At 39.2% G+C, this 26,482-nt stretch overlaps 1 protein-coding gene across 1 annotated transcript in view; it reads left to right on the forward strand.

The window, feature by feature from the left end:
- Positions 1-26,482, forward strand: part of KIFAP3 (kinesin associated protein 3) — a 72,974-nt gene that overhangs the window by 42,826 nt on the left and 3,666 nt on the right. The window contains exons 18-19 of the mRNA XM_075038463.1: positions 5,659-5,848; positions 10,191-10,290. Of these exons, the coding sequence (XP_074894564.1) occupies positions 5,659-5,848; positions 10,191-10,290 (290 nt within the window). The remainder of the gene's footprint in view (positions 1-5,658; positions 5,849-10,190; positions 10,291-26,482) is intronic.

The raw sequence follows: 26,482 nt of genomic DNA on the forward strand, positions 1-26,482 counted from the left end.
TCTAGATAGCTACAGCATTGTCCATGTGATTTAAGAAGGGCCTCATGCCGAAGGTGTTTTCCAGCTCTCATTCTTTGCCCCAAGTATTTGTAATGAATGCCAAATAACATTTGCTTCATATGGAAAGCTGTGTTAATGAACGGCTTGCATCTTTCCATGTTAGCTAAGTGTCCTGATACAAATCCTCCATGTTGGGAATGCTGGAATTTCACATAAGAAGCAAGAATGTGATGTGAACTCTCAGTGTTCTGGGATTTGGGGCCAGCTGTGCAAGATGTTGGCCAGCTCTCTTTGAATCAAGGAAGAGCAGACCAGAGGGATTTGGTGTGGCCTTTATTTGAATAGGCAGTGTACTCTGAAAATAGATAACCTTTGACTCCAGCTTGGTGTCCTTTTTCCATGAAGAGTGCTGTAGTTACTCCAGGAAAAAAGGTTCTCCCTTCCCTCATCAAGACTTCCCCCTTTCTCTGGTGTCTCTTGTTCCCCTGTTATCCTGTAACAGTCATGAATACAGAGAGGTGGGCAGAGAAGCAGCTAGGGTGTGGGGCTGCAGGCTGAACTGTTGACATATTTTTTCACTGATCAACTTCTGCATTGTTACATTTGCAATCAGTCTGCTTTGGTGCTGGTAGCTTTTTGTGGCAAAGAGCATGCATGTGGCAGGAAAGGCTCTACCTGGACTAGAAGAATAGCTGCACTGCAGGCAGCATTAGATAGGGCAGGTATGTCCTGATTGTTTTTGTCTTCACATAAACTTACCTTGGACAGATTTCTTTCTAGCATTGGTACTTGCTCTTTGGAGTTGTAAGGCTAGGAAGATAAGCCAAACCACCAATCTCTGTTACTTCTATAACAGCTTGCCAATGAGATACCTTACCTTACATTCCTCCAAAGGGGAAAAAAAAAGGTTTCTCTCTTCAGCTATTGACAATATAGGAACCCTGTGGATGGTGTACATTTTATGTAGGCACCTGAATTCAGGGGGCATGAATGTTTACTCTTTCTCTGCCTTGCCATTAGTTTCATATGACAGGTTTCTATTAGTTTCCAATCAGAATGTATTTAGTGATAAACTTGATTGCAAAGAATTGACTCTGGGTAGCACAGGTGTGAGTGGTAGGAGGATTTTTTTTGGCCTGTGAATGAATTGCCCTCCGGTGGTACTTACCCTAAGATAGGTGTCATAGACACCTGCAGAAGGTGATCTATAACATCTGTTTCTCTGGTTTATAGAGGCACATAGTTCAAATGGCATGCCTAACTTTTGGATAGCTAGACCAGATAAATCTTTTCTTTCTTAATAAATGGTTAATTTAACCTTTCATGTAAACTGTGTTTTAGGGATGGTTAAATAATGAAGAATGTAACATATCACCAAGTACAGCCTTGAACATAATGAGCATTCTACTTACTGTATAGCAGTTTTAGTTTAGTATGAGGAATCACTTCAAATGAACCCTATTACAGACCCAATTAAAGGGCAACCACATTAAAGTGAAAAGGAAAATCTGTTTTTCATCAGCTGTGAGAGAACACAAAGCAGATCTGTGTAGCTCTATGTTATCCTATAGTGTGTTAATCAGATACAAGGTGTGACGGAAGCCAGTGACAAAGGGGACCCCTGATAGGGAACAGACATGCTCTGATAATAGGCCAGTTAACGCTTCATAATATTTCAATGGTTCAGTAGTAAACAAAGTTGGAAGTAGAACTTCAAAAAGGATGGCACATTCCTCGCAGAGTCGAACCATACATCTTCTATGACACTTCTGGATTTATGGAAACCGAATGTTAAAAACAGTGATGTCAGGGAGCTCCAAAGAGAATAAAATCAACCTTCAGGATTCCTCCTTTTATGTTTCTGAACATACAGTATTTGGAGGGGGGCAGGGGGTTGGAAAATAGGCACATTCTGTCCACCTTCTTCTCATTCCCCTACCCGCTGCTTTTCTAGTAGCCTAACATTTAAAAGGACTGAAGGGCACAAAGCCATGTTTGTATCTCCATGGTGTTTAGTTTTCTGGTTTCATTTTTGCAGGAATTCCTTAGTAAAGAAGGTGTGCTTCATGTGTTTAAAAAAACAAAAACCAACCAAAACAAAAACCCCACTACACAAAATAAAAAAAAATAAAAAAAAAAAACACACAACGAAAAAACAAACCAAAAACAAACCACGTTTTTAATAGCTCAAAATATAATTACTGGAAGACTTGCTGTGTTTTAGAGAATTGTTTTTCTCTAAACTTCTTTAATTTGGTTTCTTTGTGCCTTTTGGCTGTAGTCCTGCATTTACAGCTTTTCTTCCATTCTGATGTTATTCCATTAATCATTTACCCAGTGGTGTTTCTGCACATTTCTGTGGAAAATGTACAGACATGTTACTGATCTAGCAGTACTTAAATGAACTTTTTTGTGCTGAGGTTATGTAAATTGTTCTATATTATTGCAAATCATCCTTTCCTAGGATTGCTGCCAGAATGAAACTCTTGACAGAACTGATCATTGATCCCGTTCTGGTGCAGTGACTTCTTTGTTCTTGTTGCACATTCATAGTGAAATGCAAAGTACAAATGTAACAAAGTAGCCAAACTGCTTGAATGGATAACTTGTGGTTTTTTTTTAAAGTAATGTGTGGATATGCTCAATCTTACATCTCTATTTGCCATTCAGTTGCTGCTGCAAAATTCAGTGGAATGATTGAGGTAAAATACCTCGGAGTTTTAGGCCTCTTAATATAGGATGGGAAATGTAGAATGCACAGGAATATTCTGCCCTGTTGTTGTCTAAAGAAAAAAATCAGTTAGGATCTGAGAAGTGTTAAATGATTTTTTTAGAAGGATATAAGAAGTTCATGTCTATTTGTGATGGATGTTCAGACAGTGGTGTGGAATGGAACAGCAATGTTGGGCAAGTGGGATTCATTTTGGGTTGTAACTTTGGGAAGATTAAAATGTTTTCAAAGTGCATTTATGGTAAATGTGAATTAGGTAAATTAGTTGCTGGCCTTTCTGCTTTTGAGAACTTCTAAAGGTAAACAAGGTAATGTAAAAAGGATTCAGCTTTCCCACAGATTAGTCTAATTTGCTGTTTGTTAAATTTGTTTATTTTCCCCCACTTCTTTGCAATCATGATTTCTGGGAATAGTTTTCTTAAGACTGCAGTATGATTTCTGGCAGTTACAAGGTGTTTCTCTAAAGCTTGTAAGTAATTCACAACTGCTGGAGGCTGACATAATAGATAGCCCACAGTTTAGCTCTGGCAGATGTAGCAAAGGAGATGTTTCCAAGATGCTGGTCAGATGTCATCATTGAAAGTTATGACCTTCCGGTTTGGGGTTTTTTGGGGGTGGGGTGGGGTGGTTTTTTGTTGTTTTTTTTTTTTTTTTTCTACTGATGAGCTTGCTTTTTCCAAGGGGAACTCTTGTTTTGCACTGTTATTTCTCACCTTTCCTTTTGATCAAGAGTGGAAGTGGGGGAAAAGATCAAGAGGCAGAAATAGCATAAGATGTTCTTTTTCCAAACAGTATGAGATACAGATGTGTGTTTGGGTTTTGGTGGTTTGGATGTTTTGTTTTGGTGTTTTTTCTCCCTCCCTAAGGTTAATGCATTAGTGTATGGCTGACAGAAACCTGGAAATTTGCTTGAGGCCACTAGGCACTGAGAATATCTATAGATCCCAGAGGTGATACCTGCTCTGTGTATGGAAGTTATGCAGGAGACCAGGTTTTGAACAGGACCACTTGTGTGCCAGGATGGTGCAGAGATGAATTAGAAAGGTCTAGTAATTAGTGTTGACCAGAGGTAGAATTGGGGAAATTTAGAATAATGCCACAGACTGATCAGAGCCCCAGATCTGCAGGTACTTGGATGGCTGTCCCGTAAAAAGGGAGTTTACATTCTGCTTTAAGCCAAGAGAAACAAACTTGCCATTTCTCCAAGTAAAACAAAGTTTAAAAACCTACTGCCATAGAGTAAGGGTTTGTGGTTGCACAATGCTACATGATTCCCCATGAAATCTTGGATGCTCTAGATATTCGTTGTCACTGTCAGGGAATGCTCTGCCAGAATGACAGGGCCAGCTGGTTTTTGTGTTATTGACCAGTCAGAAGGGTGGAAAAGGCATAGGGTAGAGAGTGTGTTACCTATGTCAGGTTAACAGCAGTGGAGTCAAAGTGGGTTGAATATTAAATCAGTTTAAAAGCTCAAGTTCAGTCTATAGGGGTTTCTGAAGTTTAACCTGAGCTACTAAGCCACCTCACTCTGTCTTTACTGCTATTTTTTGATCTCTGGTTATGTACAGATCTATTTTTTTTGCATGTCTAGCTGGAGCAGTTTAAGAAATTACCACTTCCACAGCCAAGGCATTGTTGCTAATTGTGTGAACAATTTTCATCCCCTTCAGGGCTAAGTAAAAGGGATTTTAAAAACCTTAAAACTACTGCAGCTAGATCTCCAAGGAAAGTCTGCCTAGATCATGTGTTAACCAACACGAGAGTTAAGAAATTCTTTTCAATTTTTCTCTCCTTTGTAGTTAGGTTAGAAGACAGTGAAGTGGGACCTGTTTCATGAGGATATTTCTTCCCACAAGTAGAAACACTTTGGTTATGAATGTTATTCTTGTTCACAGTCCTTTCATTAAAAAAGTACCAACCACGTTGCTTTATTTGTGAATCTTTCCAAATGGATAACATCTGCAGTTATCATATGTTGATGAGTTTCCTATAGTTAGCTGTGCCCTATCTTTCCAGCAGTATTGTGAAACTGAGTGTTATCCACAGGTCTGTGTTCCCTCAGCAGCCCTCATAGTCTGGTCTGTTTAGAAAGAGCCTTCGAAACAGCTGATTGCAATGATCATAGGCTATGTCACTTCCTTCTATATTGAATATATATATGTCATCATCACTTGACTGCAATTAAGCTGTAATCCACATTGAAATTTCATGTGTACGTTTTGTTTCCATAGAGGCTGGAACCTGTATCCTGTTTTTCTCAGCTTTCTGGAGAAGTTCTTCTCAGATTTTAGTTTTGTATCTCAAATTCTCATATCCTCTTTATTACGAATGTTGTGTACCATTTTTGTGGATATTCAATATTAAACATAGAAAGCCATTATAGAATTTGACAAGAAGTTGAAAATTCTGTCTTATTGGAGCTCATGAAATTAAGATTTATTGGTTTTATCACAACCTTTTTTGTTGTATTTTCTAGTGACTAGTTGTCCTAGTGAATGCTCATCTAATGAGGACATCCAGGGTATTTGGACAGTGTTAGTAATTAATTCCTGACACACACACCCCACACCCCCCCACCACCACCCCGAAAATTGGCAATAATTGGCTCTTCTTGATAAACCAAATGAGGAGACTGTGATGATGGAACTTCCCTGCTCAAAGCAGGAATTTTTTCTGGATGGTGTAAAGTTACAAACCATGAAGGGAAGATTATACTGCTGCATGTACAAAACCAGAATAACGCCTAAAGCTTGCAAAATCATTCCTTTGTTTGCTCAAAATACTCTGCAAACTGAATAGAGGATTTAAGTCACTGAGCCCTGAAACTTACATCTTTTGCTGATGTTAAATTCCTCTGCTATTTCCTGTTAAACCAAACAGCTTTGTCTATACCTCATCCTGAAATATTGTGTGGTAATTTTCAACAGGAATATGATGAGGAATGGGCTAAAAAAATCCAGAGCGAGAAATTTCGATGGCATAACTCTCAGTGGCTGGAGATGGTGGAGAGTCGGCAGATGGATGACAGTGAGCAGTATCTGTATGGTGATGATCGCATTGAGCCCTATATCCACGAAGGGGATATTCTGGAAAGACCTGACCTCTACTACAATGCGGGTAAGGCAGCATATATTAGTATTCAGGACTGAGATTGCTACCTCTGTGTTTGGAACAGGAGCTTGACCTGGGGCTATAGAGAGAAACTGCTGACTCAAACCAGTGGGACAGTTACCCTTTTGTGTCACTGGGACCAGCACTGATGCATGCTCACCCCGGGGATGGGCTTGTCCTTTTTAGGATGTTAATGATGGATTGGGTACTTTATATCCATGATTTTACGAAGTGTTACAGGTCTTCAGAAATATCAGTAGACCTATCTCAGAGTGCTAATCAACCATGACAACTGATTTGAATAAAGGTGGCCCAGCCTTGTTCTTCAAACCTATTTCTTGTGTCCACAGCTTGTTCGCTTTGCAAACACAAACCTTTTGTCATCCCTGTTAAATTCACAGCTATGGGATTTGATGCTGAATTTTGTTCTGCCTGATGAGTTAGTTCTGTAATGGAATTTTTACTGCAGATCTTGATGAAAGACTTCAGTTGAGCCACATCAAACTTGTAGGTTCCTTAGCAGAGGCAATCATTCCATGACTTTCAGCTAATCTGTTTGTATGATTTTTGCCGTCGTGTATCCAGTGAAGCATGTGAATCTTGTCTGTAAATATTTTTAGTTCCTCATATGAAAAAGTTTTATTACTTGACAATTTGAAGAAGTTAAAGAAATGCCAAAATTATTCTTAAGAAGTCATGTTCTTATTTGAGATTAACCCTACTATATTTTCTAAAGAAAAAAAGACATTTCTCATCATTTTGCTTAATCCTACTAGTAGGGCATAATGGCACAGTTCTGTGGGATCTCAAGTGGAATTGGCTCTGTCTCTCTCTTTCTGTAAAGATTTTATAGTTATTGAGAAAATAGAAGTTGCCATACTGGATTAAGGCCCTGATGTATCTAGTCCAATATTGCCAGCTGTTTCAGAGGAAGGTTCAAAAAAAACTCTGCAGGAGAAAATCATGAAATAATTTGCCCACCGGATAAATGTCTTCATAACTCTTCATAACTAGGAGTTTGCTTATGCTCTCAAACTTGTGGTTTTGTATCCTTTTCAAACTCCTGGATGACTGTGCGCATTGATTTTGTTTTTAATTGCTGGGTTTGAGTCTGTGGGTTTTTATTTTCCACATAAGTGTCCAGTCCTTTGCTATGAAGCATAGTCACAAAACTCTGTCACTCTGGATGAATTTGCAGGAATAGTAATAAGAAAAACAAAACCACTAAAACCCATAAGCTTTGCTTGTAGTTGCTGTGAGAAAATAATTGTGGAAGATCTCAGTAGCATTTCGAAAATTATTCTCGAAGGGTATCGGAACTTAAGGATTTTTTTTCTTCTACTTTTGATTACATGTGTCAGCCATAGCAACTTGCTTTTTTTAGTGGTATGTTTTTCCCTTTTTGAATCCTGTAGCTTTATCTTGCTCTACTAGGCCTATGAGGTTAGCAGTATAAGTAAGCCATGCGTTGTATAGTACCAGGGTCTTTTATTACATCGTCTCCTTCAGGCTTCCTAAGGTAAAGACGTGCCAGCGTGCCTGTTGTAGTCTCCCCCTTACAGGTCTTAATAATAAACGTTTGTTTATTTCACAGGGCCATTTCTTTTCCCAACAGTGTGAGCTAGAGATGGAGTGGCACCCGTAACACTGAGTTTCCTGGCTTTTAATCATTTGTGTTACAGGCTTAGTGTTATTTGAACAAAGATTTTTTTTGTGTTGGAATTGATATTTGACTGGGAAGGAGAGGCAGATTTCCAATGATATGTTCTGCAGATGTTTGAAAAGTGCTGTTGTTTTTTAAAGGTATGAGAGTAGGTGATTATATTCAAAATACAGATTCACTTCTCAGGTTCCTTCTGACAAGTGCCAGTAATGGTGTGCTTCTGAAGTCTGCTAGATTTATACTTTTGAGATGTGGCCAGAGGGGACATAATATTCCTTTGAAAAGGCTACAGATCATTGTACCAATTGGAGTAGGCATTTGGAGGCTCTGAAGGACAGAGAATTACTTAATCAGAAATTAAGAAAAATACAAATCTTTGTGCAGTCAGAAATTAAATGCTTGTATTTCAATTTGATAATTTTAGAAGTGACCTGCACTGATGGCTGAAGCTCAGTACAAGTCCCACCTCAGCCATAATAGTTCTTGAGTTCACTGATGGCAAGATGAGTTCCTTATTGCAATGATATACCAACATCTCTTGCATAGTAATTTAAACCTACGTGAAAAACTTGGTAGAATCTCTGAAGTTACCTTCATGAGCTCAGTGTCTCTCTTATTCTGAAAGTACATAACCCTAATTTATGTTGAAATGTACATAACAACAGATGTCTTTTAACTGTGTAATCGTATTATATGTAGCTGATGCTATCCATGTGCTTTCATTTTCCTATAAATTCACGTGAGCCATAACTGAGTGTTATGGTTTGAATGTTAGCACTCTTGAAGACACTTAAGTAGTGGTCACTCTAGCCTCAGAGTTAAAATGTAGTGCTTGCTTTATTAATGTAAAGATAGAGGTTATTTTTAAGTATCTCTGCTTTCAAATAAGTTTTAACCAAATCTGACTGTTTAAAATACATAGTCACTTAAATTGATTTTGATTTGGAGTGCTGCAGGTATAAAAGTGCTAATGTTCTCCCTCATTTCTTTTCTGTGAAAAATACAGAATAGGTAGTGAGATAGGAAGAATCGACACAAGTGTTAATAATAGCTGTTTCAACTTTCCTTCCTCTTCTTTGGTCATTTTACATCCATATGATATCACAGAGCACTCATGTCTTGCTGAACATGCTGAAAGACAGTAATATCGATCTGTGCCAGAATGCTTGTCAAGTAATACTCTTTCACATACTGTATACACATGTATACAATTAGAATATAGCCATGTACAGCTATCTTATGCTGCTAAAAAGTAGTCTGATCATGGCTAGTATTTTTCATTTACAATCTGTTGTGTTGTATTCGGTCACTTTCCTGTGAGGTATTATCTTCTAAATGAATCTCTGTAGCACCTCATCAAATGTCTGTTAGAAGTCTAGATGTGTCGATTCTATTCCTTTTATCATTTGTCACTATATTATCTTCAAAAAACATCAGGTAAATTCATAAAGCACGGGGAGATTTGTTTGAATGCCTGAGTCGTCATCTCTAAGCCCTTGTGTCTGTAAGGAACTTTCCACTACTTCCTGCACAGGCAGTTTTAGTAGTTTTGAAACCACAGAGGTTAAGCTAAGTGGCCTGTGACTCCTAGGATCTTATCTCTCTTTCTTTAAAGTGGAATGGCATTTGTAACTTCCTAATCATTAGGAATCTCTCTCTCTCATCTGTTAAACTATTAAAGTATCAGTCTGTATGTACCTGTTTCTGCCCTGTTTTTATTGGGATGCTTTCTGCACTGCAAGTCTGGGATTGTTTTCATACAGTAGTGGAGACAAACTGATGTAGGGTCTGTTTTAATGAAGTAGCTTGTTTTATCTGATTAGAGCCTAATACTAATTACCAAGTAAGAACTGTGCCCTTAATATTAACAAGAAATGTGTTTTGTGAATGGGAACAGGAAAGAGTTAAGCTGGGCTCTCATTCAGCTGGGGTCAGTTCACTGACTTTACTTCAAAGACACTGTGGATTTACACTGATGTAACAGAGGGAAAATGTTAGTCCCTGATTTTCTTCTCTTCCTTATAAAGCAAGCAGAGACTGTGAAGCCTTTAAGGAATACTACTGGCTTTACAAACGTCTGCATCTTCATATGCCAGTTTTTTAATATAAAGGAAGTAAAAGAAACTGTAACTTATGTTCTTGAGAGGATATCATGTGAAAAGACTACTGTTTTAGGAAATAGCTAGAACACATTAAAATATGGGGGAGATGAAAGAAATAGGTTTGAAGTTGCTTTCCTGTTTTTCTTAACCAGTTTTAAGAGATACAGTGATAAAGGGTAGAGTCTGAACAATTAAGACCTTTGCAGCTTTTCTACTTTTATGCTCCTGGCCCAGATTAATGTTTGACCCTTCTCATTACTTTTTTCTGGTCTCACTTTCATGATGGGGCAGACAAGATGGGTCTTGATATAACCTTTACAGACCTGAGGCAGAAAGGGTAAAAGAATATTTCTGAGGTACAGCTTTTTTCAGGGCAGTAGGCTGAGCTACATGGAGTCCCAGTAAGATTTTTTTGTAATTGAAGTTGTTGGTTTTCAGTTGTTATTGGTGCTTGACACTCTTCCCAGAAATATTGCAAGTTGCTAATGAATTCCTAAGACAAACCAACACAGGTTGTGTTGCCCACTTGCCCTGAAGTCATGCTCCTTTGTACAGTCACTGTGTATCTTTCTTGGTTTTATAGATGGCCTAATAGCCCCTGATGGAGCGGTGAGTCCGGATTTCTTCAGTGATTACCATCTTCAGAATGGAGACCTTGTCGGGCAGCATCCCTTCTCTAGCAGGTAAATTGCTGTTTGTAAAGAGTGCATATAATCCAAAGCAAGCTATTCAAGTTTCTTTATAAGGCTTCATTGGTGGTGTTCAATAGTTTCTGCCTTCATAGCAGTGGGAATGGTTTACACTGAAAAAGCAGTTCTAGTCTGTCTTCTGAATTACATGTTTCTTTTAACATATTAACATATGTGTTATAATACATCATAGCTTTCCAAAAGCTGTAGAATAGAAAAGTAAAACTAGAACACACAATTAACTACATGTTATGACAATTACTCAAATACTATTCAGACATTGTTGTTGGGAAATATCTAAAGAGAGGCTTGAGATGCTGATTACCTAGAAGACTTCTGTTTCCAATATTCTTAAATTGTTAAAAATAAGTTTCTCAGCTGCCAAAACTATTTCTGTGGGTTTGGTTTTTTTGTTTGGTTTTCTTCCCCCCTTTAACCTAAGTCTTCCCAAGGTATTCTCAGTTAGAATACCAATGGCACTTACTTTGAAAATTTGCTAGATGAGCAAAAGATGTCGGCTTGACTTTTGGGAGATGTTTCTGTGAATTCCCCCTCTGGTCAATGACCTCTCCTTCTCTGAATGTTAGCAAGCTGTTCCAGTTTGAATTTCTGAGTAGACTTCTCCCACGAGTTCAAAATAGAAAAGACTCATTTCAAAGAATAAAATCTTCATAGATCCTGTAGTGTGTAGGAAATGCCTTTTATAGAGCATGAATTATGTGCACTCACTAGCAGGAAATACTTCAAACACTTTACAGTCAAGGTACAGAAATCTCTTTAACAGGATGCTATTGGGACATGCCCAGCCCTGTGGTTGAAGTTGTTTCTTTCCAAAGCAAGAATGTTATTTTCACCACTTACAACTTCAGTCACCATTTGTAAAATATGAGTAATTCACAGTATGTACAGCTGAAGCAAAAAAGATTTTTCTCCCTTACTTTGGCTTCTTTTAATTGTTAAAAGGCAGTGGACAGTTACAATTGTTTGTTTATTCTACCTGTGAATAAACAGGAGGCTGAATATTGAGCAAGGATGGAATGGTGGTAATGTTTTTAAGAACAAAATAACTAAAATGCTCAGAGCAGGAAAAAAAAAGTAGGACTTAAGAGATAGATCCTCTTGAAAAAAGGAAGTGTTTATACTCTGAAAGTATCAAGTTCAGACTAGTGCATAACCCTTTGCATAGAGCTTATGTTTGGGAAGGGGATACTGGCACTGATAGTTTCCAAATGCGTAACCTTCATTTCAGAGCATGCAGGTGATAGAGAAACCAGGGGAAGTATGAGCTATATGCTACTTTGGAGTCCTACTATGTGACTTAACCATTTTCAACTTTAAAATAGATACACAACCCAGGAGATGACAGATTTCTGTATTAACCAGAACATTTGGTATGTGGTCCCAACAGTCTTCGTTCCCCCCTGGACGTGGGGGGAAAGGTGTATAGGGTGAAGCTTGCAGAATCCTTTTTTTCCAGTAAACTTAGATATAGCCCCAGTCAAGATGCTCTTGTTTTGCCAGAAAGCTTTCAGCTGGGAAGAAAAAATAATCTTGAGTGTCCTTGGGTAAAAGTTAAAGTAGATCACTCAACCTCAAATTTCAATCCTTTATCAGGCAGCTACGTTAGTAAGCTGCTCTTTAATCTGATTGTATTCCAACTAAAGTGAGTAGCAAAATACATCTGGTGTATAACTAGTTAAATTAAGTATTCATAGAATTTTCTTGTAATGTCTCAAGGCATTTTGGAGGCTCACCTCAAGAAAGAAAACAGAAAAACTGCAGTTTGGCTAATGACAAACTTGGTAATTGCCTGTTGACGACAGCCTCTGTAAATATTCAGATGTCTCATTAGAATTCTGTTTTCTAGGAAGACTTTTTTTGATATGATTGCTCCATGGATTTATCTGCAGTCCAGACACACAGTCTAATTGGAAACAGTGTGGACTGCTGCAAATGTTCTGTCCTACTTGTAACAGAGCAAGACTGAATTGTTTGATAGAATAGATACTGGCAGTCGAATGACGAATCGTAGTTTTCAGATGTGTGTCATTATCGTTTTGAACTTCTTGGCGCCAGAAGCCAGGATTTCCTGATGCTTAGAGCTAATGTAAAATGCATTAGTGCTCCAAGGCATGAGCCATGGAATTGCCAGTCCCATGAGTTTGGAGAGTCAGACCCTCCCTTTTCCCAAATTTGAATTGGTGTTGGAAGGTAAAACCATACGTGCTACAGAGCCTAATTAAAAATAATAGCAGCAAGTCAAGGCTCTTTTTATGTGTTATATAGTGTACATTTCATCCATACCAAAACATAATTCTAGGGTATTTTTATGCTTACAGTTTAAAGCTAACAAGAACCTTATGTCAAGGATTTATTTTTAACCAGTTCCAGCTTTTAATAAATCAAGATTTTTGTTATAAAAATGATTCATTTTTCTATTATTAATATTTGAATATGTTTTCAGAATTTTTTTTAAAGAAAGCTGAGTTATGATTTGCATAGACAACTAGCAAGTCAGACAACTAACAATTTTTGTAGTTCAGAGAGATGACCTAATAATGAGTAGATGCATATTTTTGGTCTTTTCATTTGTTACACTTTTTTTATTTGTAACACGTTTGTTGTGCCTGTCTTCTGGCCTTGGCCTTTTATATTAGGCTTTTTAATTCTGTAATAGAAGCAGTTGTTTGCTAAGCAGTGGGGTGAGTTCTGAAGGAGTCTTGTCCATCATTTAAGACCACCCTGTGAATTTTGAGGTAGGTGACAACCATGAGCTGACTTCTTGCTACTTAACTTTGAATAATCTAATCCTGTCTTCTCCTTTCTGCATTCCTATAAGGAAGACTTGGGATATGTTACCTATTCAATTTTTCTGAGGTTATTTCCTATCCTTGTGATGTGCTCAGACTGGATCAGGACTTCCCCTTGCCTCCAGGAGAGCCTAACGAGTCAGCCAGAAAGACTTACCTTTTTAGTGCCTGTATGTCACTGAGAAGCTGAGCTAGTGTCGAACTGCTGTTGGTGCCCCCAGTGTGTTACCAGGGCTTAAGTGTGTTGTGAACACCAACTGTGTTTTGGAGCCAAAGAAATGGGTCTATGAGGAAAGGCTTTCAAGGACCACAACCAAACTCAAGTTCCCTTGAATATTTTCACTGTAAGCAGTATTTAATAATAGCTGTGTGAGGGAGCTCAGCCCGCACCAGCTGCCGTGTATCAGATTGTTACACCAGTTACACTGCATTGAGCAGAGAGTGAAAACCATGTGCTTCATTGGTTGTAGGATGCTAGTTCTAGCAGAGGTCCAGGGCACCCTCTGCCATTGCAGTTCCACCATATTACATTCAGGAAAATTCAGGGGAATTGGAGCAGCAGCTGTATCTGGATGCACATTCAGTGAAGTGGTTGACTTCTCTGTAACCCAGCAGGGATATCACAACCATCTCCTGTGGAGTCCCTGTCCCAGGAGACACTGGACCTACATACCTAGACCTGCTGCATAGTCTTAGGTGGGTAGGGAAGTCCTTTTTTGAAATGAAGAGTAAAACAGGAGTTTAAAAAAATTAAGGTATTTATAGGTACCTGCACTCACTGCATTAGCACATAGGGTTCCCCCCCCCTAATTTTTTAAGAGGGAGACATGAAGTAATACTATTAGCAGTAAGAACATCAATAGATCTGGCGAATTAGGTGGAGTATCTTAGGGGCTGCATTTTTCAAAGATATTGCCATGCCTTCACAGGGTTTCTTGGACTTTCCTTTGAAACCTAGAGTACTGACTACTGACAAGAGTTGAGAATGCTACCTTGCATGATCAATTCCTGCATCATGAAGTACAAAACAACTTTGAAGGGAATTGTAGAAGTATCTAGCCCTGAATTCAGTTTGTAGATTTGCTTACATGCTTGCTATTCTGGACATATCCTGAAGCAAGCAGGGATAATTGTTGTTTCTGGTTCATGTCAGCATAAAGGAGAAGCAGCACATAAGTGAAGACCTGGAAAGTTGCCATTTTTCTAATAGTGCCACCCTCACTTTAGGGACCCAAAGCATTGTTAGAAATAGAAATACTTTGTTTCCAGTAATCTAGCTTGTGTGTTTTGCAGCTTTAGTTTACAGCAATTATTTCTGAACTATATTCTTAGTGGAGTTGTGCTGTTGTGTATGATGTCTATAAATAGAATTATTTCAGAATATAATGTACACAGAAGCGGTTATAAAGTACATAAACAGCATCTCTTGTTTTCCTCAAAGGTTTGGAGCAGCATGCAAACAGATTGTAAGGTATGTTTTCCATTCAGCAGAAAATACATGACTGAGAAGGTTGTTTTGACAGCTTGTATCCAGGTTTTTTTCATTGGCTAGGAAAAGACTTTTGTGATTACCAGCTTTGAATCATCTTACTGTCTTTCAGAAGCAGATGGGCATTAGGCATAGATTTGAAATTTTCATCTGTTATTAAAATCTGTATTCAAGGCTCCTGGTTCTGATAACTCTTAATGTAGAGTGAAAGTTTTATGATTGTAGCAAACAAAAAAATCCCTCACCTTCAGCTGATGTGATGACAGCTTAGTGTCTGAGCTGCAAGGGATAAAGACCAGCTGAAAGACATCTTCAAGAATCTATGGTCATTTATCAAATTTTAATCACCTTCTGGAGACTAATTACTTTCTTAAGACACAAACATAATAGTGATGGCTAAATATAATAGAGACATCCACAGCATTTTTCTTACCCTTTGGGGAAGAGGCCACTTTTTAACCTTTCCCAGCTATAACTAGATGATGGTACAAACTTTAAGTGCAAAAGCTGATTTTTTTTTGTTAAGATCTTCATGAGAGTTCCCAAATCCTCTCTGTCTGTAGCTTTAGAAAGATTAATAGTTAGGAATGCTAGAGCTAGCCAAAACTTTTTTTTTTCTTCCCGAGGAAGTTTTCTCCAGTACAGAATGCTTTAACCTCATTATAAAATGTAGCAGAGCTGCCATTGCACAATCTTTGTTTTCACTAAGACAAGGCGTTCCTGTGTGTGTGCTATTCCCGGTGCGTGCGCTCACATCTCCTCTCAACAGAGATCTGATTGAAGCTTCTTCCCAGGAAGCAGTGAGGTTTGGCATGTCAAACAAAACCAGTTTTATGGGGTGACTGTCTGTCTCTGCCCTTGGTGGAACATCTTTCCTTTTTCCTGGATTTACAGCCTAAAACTGTAGTTGCATTTCTTCTTGTCATGGCAGGTCATCGTGATATTTTGTGAGCCAAGTATATGGAGCCAGGACCTTGCAGGCTGCTCTGCATTGACTTCAGTTAAGCTCTGTATGTTGTTGGCAAGTATAGGCACGCATAACCAAGCTGTTGTGTCTTGAATTGATGGAAACTGCGGTGATGTGGGCTTCAATAACTTAATACATGGCCATGGGTCCTGGTGGGAGCACAGGGAAGGGTGTTACTGTGACTTAGCTTATCTCTAGCTAAGCTACCCACATGTGATGTCTGCACGTGCTAAAAGTCCACATTGAAGGGCAAGAATAGTCGTGTCCACAGGCTTTTTTTGCTTGGGTACCCTGATGAAAATCAGATGAGAATTTTCATGGGGGAAAGACCTAGGTCTGTAGCCTTCCATTCCTGTTGACTCCTGCAATGTGGTGTGAACTCCCAGTTGTGAGTCACAGCTGAATTCAGCTCCTGTTCAGGTCAGGTACAGGAACCACATCAGATGCTGGCAAATGCTCAGTTTGTGAATTTTTATCAAAATGTTTTTAAATGGTTGTACCTGTAACTTACATCCTACAGTGACATTTGTAGCTATCTTCCATATAGATCCTCATCTTCAATTAGGTTTGCTAAAAGCAGTCACATGTTGTACTTCTCAAGCATTGAAGTTAGGATTTCATCTCTTCCTTGCTTTAGTCTCTAAACCCTACAGGATGTATTGCTGATATAAAGAACCTTCTTCCTAAGGAAAGGACTGAAGGAGCTGGTGACCCTGCTATGGAGTATTTCTCATCCATGTTGTGTTTTCAGTAACGTGCAGTTTATTTAGAAGTTTCAATATTCCCTTGCCAGCCTTTCAGCAGCTAAGTGCCACCTTGCAGGCTATCTCTGAAGGTGAAAAACTAATACATTAGTAGACAGTTAAAGTGAGCTGTCTCAGGCAACCCTTTACAGCCATCAGTGGCAGAAGAAACTTTGTTTCATGGTTCTTGGAAAGATAGCTTAGATAAAAAACATGTTCTTATGGTGGGGTCTGGAAAGATAGTTTAGATAAAAAACATGTTCTTATGGTGGGGTCTGTGCTACAGCAGGATTGAAAGTACCCACATCTCTCTCTCCTCATCATTTGAATAGAGGCAGTGATGCTTTCCTGTCTTAGAGGTGGACATATAGTGAGAATAAAATCTTTTAACTAATGGAAAGAAAAGCTAATAGAATGTAAATTGTTATCACAAATATGATTCTACTTTCAAACATTTTACCATAGTGATATTTCTTACAGTTCCGTGTATTACTTTTTCTTTTCCATACTTAAACTTTATTTTAAAAACAAAACCAACTTTTTTGCCTTTGCAATATGTTCAGCACAGTTGTACTCAGTTTCTACCATTTGGACACTATTTAATTTGCATTTCCCAAGAGAATCGAATTAGGTTTTATTAGTAAATTGGGCCTATAACCTTGTAGGCAGGTTTTATTAGTTTATCACACATCAGTATTAGCAAATTGTAAATCCCACTGAAACAAATTTGGAAAGGCCTTAAAGAGAAGCCCTGAACCAATGAAGTTTCTGGAGACAAATAAGGGGTTTTTTTGGTTGTGGGGGTTTTTTTTTGGGGGGGGGGGGGGGGGGGTGTTAATCCCACAAAAATGTTGTCAGTGGCAGCAGAATCTTATCTTTTTTATCACATTCTGTTGTCTTAACTGCCTACATGTTTTATTTTAAAGAAGTTAAACTGAATATGGTCAGGAGGATTTCACTAAATTTCTAATATGGCTCTACATGGCTTGACATAAGAGATAAAGCACACTTCTGACTTGGACAATACAGCATTTACTGACTATTCATGTGAAATAGGCAGGTAAGTTTTTGTTCATCAGTGCCTGTTCAGGTGGTACATATGCTTGGAATTAAGATCTTGCATCTAAAAGATAGTAGTAAGGAAGCAGGAACTGCTGCCTTTTGGAGGGTTTTGATCACAGTCTGGGACAAGCTTCTTGAAAGACTTAACTTGATTTCAACAGATCCTGGATCATGGCCTAAATCAAAATTTACTGTATAGTTGTTTTCCTTGAGTACTTAAATGTGGGAGTGGTGCTTCCAGAATGTGAGTGCTTCATTGCTAAGAGCTTTTGAATGTGAGCTTGAATTTCTTCATGTCTAGTTTATAATAATTTGTTTCTACACCAGTAGTAAACTAGTTATCTCTTTCCTGTTAGTTTTTTTCTTTGTTTGTTTTTTTTTATGTAGTGGTTATATTCACTGCTAGCTGTCACTTTCTTATTTTTTTCATACTGTCTTCTCAAAGTCATGTTTACAGAAATTAAATACTGCAATCTGATCATATTATAGTCCAGTTTAGGTGTCACTAATATGTGGTTGACCAAATTATGCTGTTATGATGTGAACAGTTATTGTAACATTTTTGAACACCAGGAGTCTGTATGACCCATATTCATCAATTAGATTTTCCCAGGGTTTGGAGATCTGTGCATACCACACGACTAAAGGATTAGGGCCCAGCACTGCCTGTAATTTGGGAATATCCAGATGAGGGTAATATTCTTCAGTATTCTATATACAACATCTCTTTTTTTTTTATGTGCTTGAGTGCTTATTTATTATTATTCTGTTCTTAGACTGTAGCAGGAGAAGCTTCCAAGCAGCTCTCCTTGTAACCCCCAACACACAGACAACTTCCACAGTGCAACACAGTCCTTGCCCAAAGAGCTGATAATCAAGATGGGCAGGGAACCAAAGGCAAGGAGAAGAGAAGTTACTCATCCAAAGTCAGGTGCCAGAGCCTGGAGTAGAGCAGTGCTCTCCCTGACTGCTCTCGTAGTGCCCCAGTGACCAGACCACACCACCTCTCCAAGGTGTGTGGTCCGTAATCATGAAGGATCATGTTGCACTTGTTTCATTTACTGTAAGAGCTGTTTAATTGCTCTGAACAATTATACTAGTATGCTAAGAGATGAAATAGCTTGCTTGGGAATATTTTAAAGGTGCAATTTTTTCAGCAAGTTGCAGATGCTGTTTGGGGAGAGAGTTAGTGTTGAGGTTTTAATGCACTTCAGCTCTTTTGGAATATAGGATACTTGGGCCTCTTTCACTTGGAGTCACTTCTTTTACATTTTTTTAGTTGCTTTTTATTTTACTATATTCCACCTGCAGTTGGCCTCATTTAACCGACATGGTTTAGGTGGCTATTAAGAATTTTAAAAGAATACTAAATGCTGTAGCAGTTAGCTCAAGTCCTTTGGAATGTCTTACCAAAAAATCCCCCAAACCTGGGTCTGTCTCTTCTGAAATGTAACATTAATTAATTCCCACGTTCTGTCTGCTGCTCTTAGTCCCTCCAGATGTGCTACTAGGAATAGACTGGCTCCCTGGTTACAAGCCATCTGGGCTCTGTAAACTGATTTGCACTTATATTAAACAATAAGTGAACAGAATGCGGAAGAGTTATTAAAGCAAATGTACATTGCTTATAAATCTCAAAGTAAAATATTAAAACATAGTAAACGAGAATGGAATGTGCAAATGAAGACCTGCTTGTTTTTAATGAGTTTAGCTGTGACCTTCTCGATTTCAACCAAAAGAAAAGAATTTTATTTTTCTCTTTAAAAAAAAAAAAAGAAAAAGAAACTATAAAACTGCTTACAGAAGTATCTGAGACAAAAACAAGGAAATATAATGTTCTAAACTTGACTGGTCCAAACCACTCAAGCTGCTGTGACAGCTCATAAAACTGAGAGTAGTTTTTAACTGGACTCTGTTTTACATTGCCAGAGTGAATTTTCCTTGCAGGAAGTAGCCAGAAGGTTTATTTAGTTTCCAGACTGCTGCTTTGATCTTTCCATTCTGTCACTTCTCAGGTTACATAGCCCTTTTTCACTGCAGTAAATCTGCAACAGTTAATGAGAATAAAATTTCCTCCTTCTCACTGATCGCATGCTGTTAAATGCCAAACCACAGCCAGCAGCATATTTGCAGAATTCAGCTGCACTGTACAAAAACAGCACAATCAGTTTAATCTTGTTGGTTTTGTAATTCATTTTATTGAGCTTTCCTTTTTCAAGTGACCTATTTTATCAAGACACAAGTGGTTCCAAGGCCAGACCTGGAAGAAAGATTTAAAACTGTAATAAAGTGAAGGGTGTTTTGTATGCTATGTATAAGCATGCTCACAGGATTCAAAATTAAACTTAAAATGAGTAGTTTCAAAAAGTCCTGTATATCAGTGGGATATTTCTTATGGTTATTATCTGAACTGAACATGTGCTGCAAACAAGTCTCTAGTATAAAAATTAACGTAACATATCAAATTAATTTCTTTGCCAAGTAGTTAAAATTGTTTTTATTTTAAAATTTGACTCTCCGAATCTGTTTATCAGCTTCAGCCATTCAAGTATGATGACTGAACCACCCTTTTCTCTTTCCTGTGGAAAACTAGAAGATTTTTTTTTTCTTTAAACCATGAGATTTAAAAAAAAAATAATAAGTTTAGAGAGTTTGCCTTCTGGGTTTTTATGCTTTTTAAGTTTTACTTTTTCCAAGTCTCCCTGCCCAACCTTTGGCCTGGAAACATGTTATTTTCATTCAGTTAATTAAAAAGTTGAAATTTTTGCATAATAATGCTACTCCAAGGTATAGATCTCCAAGAAAATGTTCCATGTCTGTATTTGTATCTGGTGTGTTCCCTAATATATCCAGTGTCAGCCCTAAGAAAGCAAGCAGTAGGGAGACATTGAGATTCACTTCCTTCTTGGTTTACACTAAAATCATCACTGATTTGGGATAGATCTTGACAAAATTTCACTAGGGCCCTGTGTTGATATATAAAAGTGGTTGAAATCTGGACAATCATCTAGGGTGGTAAAAAAATTTCAATTTTATTCATCAGTAATAATGCTCCAACTGCATTTGCTGTGTGCGCTCTCATGAACACTGCAAATCCCCTAGTAATGTTAACTTTCAGAAAAGACTTTGAAAGCTTTTATTGGCTGCAGCTGTAAGTCAAAGCAGAACAGCTTTTTGACTCTCCCTTCCTCCCTCCCTCCAGCATCTGGATTATCATCCACATTGAGTTGCGCAGTTCTTGGTGCTGAGCCCTGGAGACAGCATGACTATCGGCCAGTAACCTGTTGGCGTGGCTTTTCTGGGTATTTGTGCACAAGAGGGAACTTTTTTCCCCATTCGTATCTAAGTACAGAGCTGAGTGGCAGTGCTTGGACTTGAGGAGCTTGTATAAATATTTAAAGGAATAATTCTCTAGCTAAGAGCCCTTCAGTGCAGGGCACTAAAAACTTGCATTTCTGCTTTAACTGCTTATCTCAGAGTATACTTTCATAGTGACCCTGCTCTGTAACCTAGTACAGGAAGCAAGAAAGACTTCCCATTTGGAAACAGGCTAGTCAGAAGCCTGTGGAAGACGTGGACCAGATCCTGAGCTGACCTAGTCAGTGACACCAGTCACCTCTATGAAGTTGCCACTTCAGGATCGTACTCTGCTCAGGCTGTTACCTGAAGCTTCTGTACCCAACATAACACTGACATTGCTGGAGCTCAGTAAGAGATGCTTGAATTCCCAAGCCAGATGTATTACTAGTTTAAGATTAAGACAATGTATTCTTCAAGTTATGGAGTTGACAGAAATACTTTGGACTGTGCAAGGAGAGAGGGGGAGGAAAGGGTATCTTGCTTTTTATTGCCTGCTCCTCAGGCCTTTTTTATTTGTTTTAGTTCTTCATTAATTTTTAAGAAATGGATATATCTAATCAGTGGATTTGGCCAGTCATTAAGCCAACAGCACAGGAGATGTTTCTGTCAGGTTTATAATGGAAAGTGAGAACTCTTGGTTTCTGTTCCAGCTCTGACTCTGTGCTTGACCTTTTAACAAATGCTGTACAGAATAGCTGAGAAACTCCCTGTCCGTGTGGTGGAGCTGTGAGCCTGGGTGAGGGAATGCTAGTCAAGTTATCCTGATGCCCTTCAAAGAAACAAGATGGCTATATGAAACAACTTGAGTTCTTGAGTTGCTGTTTTGCCCCCTGGCTGTATTCTGGATTGGTTGCTTTTATAGCACGTCAGAAATACTCTTTTTTCCCCCTGTCTGAGGTGTGTTATGGAATAAGCAAAAGTCTAATTTGAGTCTTCTCATTACTGTAGTTTGTCGCTTGCTGTTTTTAACGTCTGGGGTGTTTTTCCTTTCAATACTCCAGTGGGAAACTGAGGTCATGGAGAAAAGGAGCAACTTGTCCAGGATCACACAGCAGGTAACTGACAGAGAAGAAACTGAGCCCGAGTCCCAGGCTGCTTTCACAGAGCTGGGATGGCAAGCTCTACAGCTTTCAAGCAAGGCTCTTACTGAATTTGGCTAAGCAAGGTCATTTGTTTTCAGTTCAGTGCTTTCTTACTATTCAGTTGGGAATTTTTTCTTTCTTTTTTTTTTTTTTTACATGCTGCCTCCCCACCAGTAATTTTGGCATCCGTATTGCTTGGTGCATAGCTGGAGCCTGACACAGAAGACACAGTGCTCATTTCTCCACAATTGTCAGATTTGCATTTGTTTATAATTAAATGGCAGAAACAGCAGTATTGTGCTGAGATACAACAGGGCACCAAGTCCAGAAGCAACTGGAAACTTTAAGTCATTAAGTGCACTGAAGAAAGCTGGATCATATGGAAGGAGAGACATGATCATATCCATAAAAGCTGTATCATGATGCACAAGGGAGCTAAAGTATTATTGCACAGGTTCATTCTGACATTTTCTATCTTTTGAGCAGATACAGTATTACTGTCTAAGGAACGTTAATATTCAATGCTAATGTAGAAATGGACTTGGTTATTGATGCAGTGTGCACAGTCACAGCCCCTGCCACAAAACTCCCCTCCCACTTAAGCTTGAGGGATAGAAAGCATGGGAAAAAAAACTTCACAGATAGGGGAGAAAAAGTTGGGGCCATAAGAGGCAGAATTTAAGGGACTTGTGGTTTATAGTTTAACGTCATTACCAGTAGTGGGAGAATCTACAGTTACAGGACATTATATAAAGAAACATTGTTTTTTCTAAGGGTTCTCAGTTGTGTGCTGTTTCTCCATAACCTATGGTTTGTGCTCTTACTCTGAAGGACAGAAAATTTATGGTCAGTGAAGCAAAAACAGAGGTAGCTGGCACATAGAAGTAACTAGGATCATCTTCTCAATCGCTAGACTCTAAGCAAGGGAAGAAGCAACCAGCCTTATGCCACTTTCTGATGCCCTCCACTCTTTCATAACTGGTGTTACACATCCAGTGTTTAGCTGACAGTATCAGCAGAAAGGCCAAAGAGTCCATGGGTTTCACAGGCTTTAAGCTTTGGTTAAAGTGTGGTGGTTAGCTAGTATCTGCAAAGGATTAGCTAAGTATTTCTTACCTGAAGATAATTTTAGAATCTGGAGGTCTGTGTTTGTTTGATGGAATTCAAAAACATTTCCCACCTCCTGTGTTTGAATGCACACCATGCCTGAATCCTAACTGCACAATGAATGGGTCAAGGCCTGGATGCCCCCGCTCCCCTTGCCTTTCTGTACTCTGGTCTCTGTGTAGAGAAAACCCGCAGAGGGAGGGGAGGGAGCTGCAGCATTCCCTAACCAGTCTCCTAATTGGGCTAGCAGGACTGCAGCCTCTGCTGCATCCCATATGTGATTATACTGCCCTGCACTGCAATAGTTTTCTGAGACCTATAATCTAGCACCTTTCATCAACACTTAAACCCAAACAAACAAAAAAACCCACTGAGAGGAGAGAAGAAATACAGGCTTTGCTGCTGGAAAGCTCCTGTGTCTCTTGTTGGCAACTATTATAAACTGCATCTCAGTTCTACAGGTTATAATGCTGTGCTTGTCTTGAGATTAGAGACTGAGGCACCACTTCTGTGGCTTATTTTCCCCCTCCCAAGGGAAAAATACAGCCTTCAGTATTCACCTGAATGTAACTTGTTTTGTCTGTTATACGCAGGAACTTGATATAGCGTTATAGATTACAGGGGTTTATGGCATGAAAGTTTATAAGGCAATATAGGATGGCAACTGTATCATATGTTATCAATGGTGCTGTCACACACGAGTAGATTCACAGAAGGGAAACATTAGGACTTCAAGGATGCACTGCATGAAATTCTGAATGCCTGCCTGGAGTGAGGTGGGAGATGTTTTGAGAGTGAAGACAGTGTTTTTCAGAAACAATAATATAAGGTGTATAAAGGGAGAAGGTACAGAGAAAACCGAGGAGTTGCTATGAACTGTACTGATGTCAGACTTCTGAAGAATGCTCAGAAACCTTCTGGTTCAAACCCCATTCTTTGATACTCAGGAGGAGTTTTGCAGTGCTGCAGGTGTGATCGATGGCAGCAAGAAGAGGTGCCACGTGTGTAAACAGGGTTTGCATATTTATGCTTGCAAATAAACCCTCTCAGCAGCTCACTTGAGCTCATGGAAAACTTTGGGTGTGATTCCTTTGTTAGGGTTTGGTAGAATTGCTGATGAGTTGAGAGCTGTAAGTACTGTTTGCTTGGTCTTACCAAGCTCAGAGGACCTAGTGAATTATAAATTTATAGATTTTTTTTTTTAATAAAATAGATTTTGTGTTTAATAAAGTTATAAAACTTATATCCCCAATGAGTAGCTGAGAGCCTCTCAGACATGAGGCTGGTATAAGCGTTGTTGATGCAGAGTAAGGAGGGAGGATTGACAGAGTTTTAGAACAGGTTTAGGATGAAAAGAAATGTAACTGAAATCGTGGCTCTGGTGGAAGCACTGTGTGTGTTTAGCTTGGATTTCATTTTCAGTGGGCAGTGATTTCAGGGTGCTTTAATTTTGGGTTACCAACCATGAAACTGATAAACAGAAAAGGATGAAATTTTGACCCTAAAGTGTAAGCTCCTAAACTGGTATTTCACACTCTAAGGTGAAGACTTTCTGGGCAACCTTTGCCTGCACAGGCAGTCACAGTCTTTTACAGTACAGTCTGATATGATTCTTGCCATACTGCTTCATGCCTCTTTCGTGAGTGTGCAGGCCTGTTTCCCAAGCAGTGTTTCTTGCTGGGATCGCTCCAAGATCCAAGCATCCTAGCAGGCGATTTCCAGTTGGACTTCAAGGGGTTAGTTTTGACCAAGAATTTCCCCAGTGACCCAGGACTTGCCTTTCTGAGGCCCTGCTTATACAGGAGGAATTAATACCCGTTTTAGAGCAACTTGTCAGCACCAACACTAGTAACAGTGCGAACGCTAGTGTGGACAGGCTCAGGTGTCTATCGCATCAGGAAAACTTACAGAAAGCAGCCTTGCTCTGTGGTCAGTCTGCACCCAGGTGTTAATTACCCTAGTTCAGACTAAGCTCAAGAGCCTCTCTTCCTGTACTGTCACTCACGAGCAGCAAAGATACCTGAATGGGAACGCCAGCAGAGGCTTGCTGGCAGAGTGCTCCCTGTCTGAGCCTGCCAAGTCTTCCAGACATACCACAAAGTCTATCTAGTCTCTGAGGCTCTGGGTGCAGGAGGGCGTTAAGGAAAGTAATTAATTTGTGGACACAGTGGGACACGATTGGTCTTTACGTTTTAAATTGTAAGGGCACCTAGGATCCTAGATGGGCATATTAATTTGGATGTTATGAATCGGAGTAAGTATCAATAAGCAGAGTTGTTAAGAAATCTCTCCTCACTCATGCACATCAGGAACGTTTTCCTCTTCAGCATGTGTTCTTCAGTTCCCTAGCAGTACAAGCAAATTGGAAAGTTCAGCTGTCATTTGGGGAAGGTCATAGATCACACTAGCAGCCTGAGTAATCCAAAAGGTTTTAAGTATCATAGCATTTAGTTTAAAGTGAAATTTGCTCTGACAGGGGCTGGCAGACCAATAGGAAAAAGAAATATTTGTGCTTCGAGAAGTGCATGTGTAGAGACCTCGAGTATAACTGATGGCTGGAAGTGATTTCAGTCTAAAAAAAACAAATCATTAAGAGAGTGCATAGGGGTAAAATACACAGTTCATATTTTAAAGGGTCTCAAAATGAACCAGCAACTGAGGTTAGCAGTACATAGTAATTAGCTGTGCTGTTCACTGTTTAACTCCATCAGCTCCAGGCGTGGTGGTAAACTTTGCACAAGAAAACAGTTGTGCTTTGATGGCATGGTTGGCAAGCACCAATCTCTGAGCACACGCGTGCAATTTGGGAGACAAAGCTGCCTTAAATAACTTGCAGATTAAGGCAATGGCCTAAGTCATCTATCTGAGGAGTTTGTTGTGGTGTTTTGTGATCCATGTCCATTATACAACTACAGGGACTGCATGTGCTTCTGCTAGGTAACTAGTTGAACAGGGCTGACTAATGGGAGCAAAAAATAGCAATTCAGGGATGAGTATTGTTGCCTCAATGGCCTAATTATGTGTCCCTTACTTTTTGGGAAGACAGGCTGATGCTTGCTCTGCTGGGCGCTAAGTTTTCCTGTAGATGCTATATAAATAAGGCCAACAACACATTTTTCCTAGGAGCAAGTTTTGAAGTTGATTGCTGGTATAAATCTAAGAACACATGGCACAAATCATGATCTCAGACCAATCGTTACCCAACAAGTGTTTACAGCCAAAAAGCTACCACCTTTCCTGGCTCTACCGTTCTGCTGTTCTTGGCAGAAGTGGCAAGGATTCATCAGGACTTGGTTTTTAAACCCCTGTCTCCGCCTCTGTAGGTTATGCTTCCAGAGTCATTGCCCTTGGCCTGCCAGCTTCATAAGTAAGCCAGACTTCAGTCTGCAGACGCATGTTTGCTGTTTTGTTGCCCTACCCCTCAGTTACCTTCTGGGTTTAATAGCCTTTCTTTCAACTAAGAGGACAAGCTTCTTGCTATGGGCTGCCAGCGCAAACAATCAAATAGGCAAAGCTGGTATGTTTCAAGAGCACTAACATAAAAATGAAGCCAACTTTTTTTTGAA

Source organism: Buteo buteo, chromosome 10 (genome assembly GCF_964188355.1).
Source record: "Buteo buteo chromosome 10, bButBut1.hap1.1, whole genome shotgun sequence".
Taxonomy (NCBI): domain Eukaryota; kingdom Metazoa; phylum Chordata; class Aves; order Accipitriformes; family Accipitridae; genus Buteo; species Buteo buteo.